General features: G+C 42.4%; 1 protein-coding gene across 1 annotated transcript in view; it reads left to right on the top strand.

The window, feature by feature from the left end:
- LOC138979911 (glycoprotein-N-acetylgalactosamine 3-beta-galactosyltransferase 1-like) overlaps positions 1-3062 on the top strand; it is a 10014-nt gene extending 6952 nt beyond the window's left edge. The window contains exon 4 of the mRNA XM_070352685.1: positions 148-3062. Within this exon, the coding sequence (XP_070208786.1) occupies positions 148-294 (147 nt within the window). The 3' untranslated portion in view covers positions 295-3062. The remainder of the gene's footprint in view (positions 1-147) is intronic.
- Positions 3063-5000: the final 1938 nt, after the last annotated feature.

Genomic DNA, 5000 nt, shown 5'->3' with positions numbered 1-5000 from the left:
GTTGCGCTTTGTTGTGTTGTGTTGTGTTGTGTTGTGTTGTGTTGTGTTGTGTTGTGTTGTGTTGTGTTGTGTTAGCTTAAACAGTGCAATTCATTCAGGTGTGCGAAGTAATTAATCATTCCTCTATGGTCAGTATATGTGTTCCAGGGCCTTGACAACATCAGCGACTATCCCATCACCTTCCATTACATCAACACTGCCAAAATGTACGCCCTGGAGTATTTCGTCTACCACATGCGGCCCTTCGGCATCATTTCCAAGCCTCAGGATCTCAACCTGGACCTCAAACACTAGAGCTGAACTCACACGCCCATACAGTGTCGAAAATCAACTCGAATGTGATCATGATTGCAATAATTGTTCAAGTTAACAGAAAGCAATATTACTAATGGTTATTAGAATGGAATCATGATTGCTGTGATTGTTCAAGCTAACAGTAAGCACTATTACTAATGGTAGATATGAATGGAATCATGATTGCTGTGATTGTTCAAGCTAACAGTAAGCAATGTTCCTAATGGTTATTTGAATGGAATCATGATTGCTGTGATTGTTCAAGCTAACAGTAAGCACTATTACTAATGGTTATTTGAATGGAATCATGATTGCTGTGATTATTCAAGCTAACAGTAAGCAATATTAATAATGGTTATTTGAATAGAATTATGATTGCTGTGAATGTTCAAGCTAAAAGTTAGCAATATTTTCTTACGGTTATTTGACTGTGATCATGATTGCAGGGATTGCTCAAGCCGGCTGTTAGCAGCATTTATGATGGTTACTATATCATAGACCATGTTCGGAAATATCTGTATATGGGTTGATATTATGAGTTATTTCTAATATGCTGACTGTTAGCAAATGATAACAAGACAAGTCGAGAAAAATGATATCAAGCATGAGCCTTTTAGGCGAATGCTGATATCGGTTGTGAGACATGTCTGTTATCATTTGCTAACAGTCAGCATATTAGAAATAACGGTTTTATTTCCGTTTAATTCGACCAAAAGAAATTTCGAAGCGACCCCGCTAATTAGACAGAACAGCCGCAATGGGAACTTGAGGGCTTCTACCTGATTATGCCTGTCAATGAAAACGACGTTAAACACCGAATAAAGAAAGAAAGAAAGAAAGAAAGTCAAAGAATTCTCGTGACCTGAGTCAGCCAATCAGAGTAACACACCTGACGTGATGAATATTCACAGGTCAAATGCCTTTGACACACAACAATCTCACAAGATAAACCATGTTGAACATGCGTTTCGGTTTCTTCGCTTTTTCTCGTTGAACAGAGAGTGACAGATTTAGAACCGACTCCAGACGGATGGCAAATGACGTAAAGATACATTTGATGTAAAGCGAGTGACGCAATTTCACTTGATTTTTGCGAACTTTGATCATTTGGAGTGAGCTGTCGGCATTGCACACTCAGACGATGGGCGGTGCCTTGCTGTTCCGTAACGCACCCACCGACAAAACTCGCTTTTCGGTATTATTTTAGATAAAGAGAGTATTACTTGACAGCATTTGAAGTGTCACTCTTTAGAATAAATCACGCTGATATTGTTGAATTACATTTTTACTTTGTCTTGTTAATTTTTAGCGTGATAAACAAAAAGGGTCCCTGTCTGAACGTTATAACATTTAGAGGGTCACCTAGAATCCGTCCTGATTGGTCAAAAAGCCATATGGGGCACTGAATTGGTAATAAAAAAATGTGAAGAGTTGTGTTCCTTGACGGTGAGGCAATCTGAGCTAAATATAGCTCGTTTTGGAATAACTAGTGGAGACAAGCGCAGGCATCAGACATAGTGAATAACGAGCTCCGGACTGTGTGTTTTCAACAGAAAAACGCATTGAATCGAGTTTACACTTCACAAACGGCCTTCCACTCCTGCGTCAAAGAGAACGATTGTAACGCCTCAACATTGCTGTATTATCAGGAGAAAAAAAACTGAGGAAAATTTTGTGCGCTTCAAGCTAGCCCGCACTGTTGACCTATACGACCAGCGCAGTGCCTTCCTTTAACTGCTTTATTATATTTGCCAGGACACATCATTGAATTAAGACTCGATCTGAGCGATATTCCCAAGAGTGAAAAGTGTGTTAAAAGTGGATGCAAAAATGAGTGACCTAAGACCCAAAAGATGAAGTGTAAGCTGCGCAGAACTGCACAACACATCACGGTCTGTCCAGATGAGCAGGGACGTTGGTCTCAAATCCCCAACTTCCTTTCTGGGGTAAGTCATGAAGGACCTTTGGTAGACGATCATCTCCATCAATAACAGAACACCAAGATAAAGCTAAGATAAGGATTTCTCCTCCGAAGAAGTAATACGGCTACCTGTATGGTGTTGTACCAATAACGTTCCCATTTGACGGATGAAAGTCATTTTCGCTGTGCCAAGTGGCCCCGCTTGATGTGTTGCAACGCGGGAAAGCCCAACGACAACAGCAAGACACGGCTTTCCCATTGTTGTTGATGTTTATTAAATAGATATGTGTATAAATCGAGTTTGGGTGAAAAACAAATGTGCATGTGCGCATGATGACTGTCGGTGGTGTAGGAAACGGAAGGGCCCGCTATTGTCTGGCCATAGTTTTGTTTGCACATGCAGCCACAGTATCTGTCGGCCATTCCTCGTTTTCGAGAACATATTCTACAAGTCTGCACCCTCTGCGACGTAAAGCGTTGGGATTTCTTAACACAGGTCACCCCCCTCTACACCAGGCTCTGTGGACCAGCTGACGACATGCAGCCAAATGTATCGTCTCTACTGGGCTGACTATTTGACACAGCCATAAACCCCCCGCGGGTTAGGGGGAGTCCCATATTGGTTGGGACGAGAAAGAATTTACCCGATGCTACTCAGCATGTCGTAAGAGGCGACTAACGGTTCTGTTTCTCCTTTTACCCTTGTTAAGTGTTTCTTGTATAGAATATAGTCAATGCTTGTAAAGATTTTAGTCAAGCAGTATGTAAGAAATGTTAAGTCCTTTGTACTGGAAACTTGCATTCTCCCAGTAAGGTCATATATTGTACTACGTTGCAAGCCCCTGGAGCAATTTTTTGATTAGTGCTTTTGTGAACAAGAAACAATTAACAAGTGGCTCTATCCCATCTCCCCCCTTTCCCCTATCCCATCTCCCCCCCTTTCCCCGTCGCGATATAACCTTGAATGGTTGGAAACGACGTTAAACACCAAATCTAGAAAGAACACAGCCATAAGGAGGCAAACAGCTGTGAACAATTTAGAGAAAGCTGCCCAAATCTCCTCTGAGTATCTCCCTACGCACGCGCTTGACTGTGACAGTGAAGAGGTTGCGAGGAAAACGACCGGTTACCGAGTACGGAACCGTGACATTCGTGATGTCATATTTCTCGTCTCAGACTGCCCGTGTAGCTTCCATTTCTGTGATACCAGTTTGTCCATCGTACATGGGGCGCCCCCCGTTCCTGGGGATTTACCACGAATGTTACACCTGCAGTCTGAGACGAGGATAATGATGTCATTTTTGTATCGGTTCCGTACTCAGTAGTCGGTCGTTCTCCTCGCAATCTTAATTATGTTTCGTACAAGTCTTGCCCCACAAGCCACAAAAAAGGGGACCAGGGTCATTGACAAGATCTTGTATAATGCCTCTGTGAAATGCAACCCTGCAATCATTGTAGGTCTGCTTGAGGGTTCTCATGGGCTGAACAATGGTATCGCGGCCCTGGGGCATCAAAGATGAGACTCTTTATGTGTTGTGATACGTTTATTACGCGAGTGTCACCTGAATCATTAAAATGTAGGAACTCCCTATCTCGTTTAAGCGATCAAGTACACCACCATATACCCGTGCAGGCTGTTACGAGTAATAAGGACATTTTTTTAATTTGACACGTACCAAGCATCTTCAGCCTCGCTGCTATCTATGAAGAGTGGGATTTTTTTTCCTGAATTAATTTCATAACTGACTATTAACAGCTATTGTGGTTTCAGCGTAGCAATAGGGTCCGATATTTAGACGAGACAAGTATAATGCCGACGAGTCGAAGACGAGTCGCATTATACTTGTTCGAGTCTAAATATCGGACCCTTTTGCTACCCTGAAAACACAATAGCGATGTTCGCGCAGACATGCACACCGCTACACGCTTTCTGACTTTGGAAGAAAAACTGACTCCAAGTGCATTCGACTTCACAACACAGTTGTTGAAACAGATTTTTAAGTTGTCAGTGTATGCTGTTGTCGATAGAAACATCGCCGTGGTACAGATGTGTAAACAAGAACCATGCGTCGGCCATTTTTCTCAATATGCTTTTGGATATTGAGAAAAATGGCCGACTTCCGTAGCATTATGCTTTGATGATAGGAAGAGACCATCCAATCACAGCCCCTGAATTCCCCCACGTGTTCATTATAATAGCCATATAAACCTACCATGCCAATAAGCGTGTCAAAAGTGAAAGACTTCTGTCAAGTGTGTAGATTGTTTATGAGTGTCAACGTGGGAGCATGCTCATATCGAGTCCCACGCATTAGCCTTAATTGGTGGATCTATATAGTGATGCACATGATCGTTTTTTTGCGAGGAGGACGGTACATTTAACTATTCTTACTTTTATGTGTGCACTACACTCTAACTTTGTACAGAGAGGTATTCGTCAATGGGTCCAAACAGCTTCATGGATTCACAAAGCAATATACAATGTGTTCCACGCGGCAAGTCGTATCAGGGACTTAGTGTATGTGACGGTAGGACACTCGATCCGCAGTATGCATGCCGACAGAGAGAGAGAGAGAGAGAGAGAGAGAGAGAGAGAGAGAGAGAGAGAGAGAGAGAGAGAGAGAGAGAGAGAGAGAGAGAGAGAGAGAGAGAGAGAGAGAGAGAGAGAGAGGAGAGAGAGAGAGTCCTCAGCCTGAACGCTAAATTAGTTAATCCTTTACAATGTATACATAAGGGGTTGCAGGTGCAGCCATCAATTTGATGTTATCTTATGGGAAAACATTTC

This window comes from Littorina saxatilis, linkage group LG11 (genome assembly GCF_037325665.1).
Source record: "Littorina saxatilis isolate snail1 linkage group LG11, US_GU_Lsax_2.0, whole genome shotgun sequence".
NCBI classification, from domain to species: domain Eukaryota; kingdom Metazoa; phylum Mollusca; class Gastropoda; order Littorinimorpha; family Littorinidae; genus Littorina; species Littorina saxatilis.
This window is presented reverse-complemented; position numbering and strand designations above follow the sequence as displayed.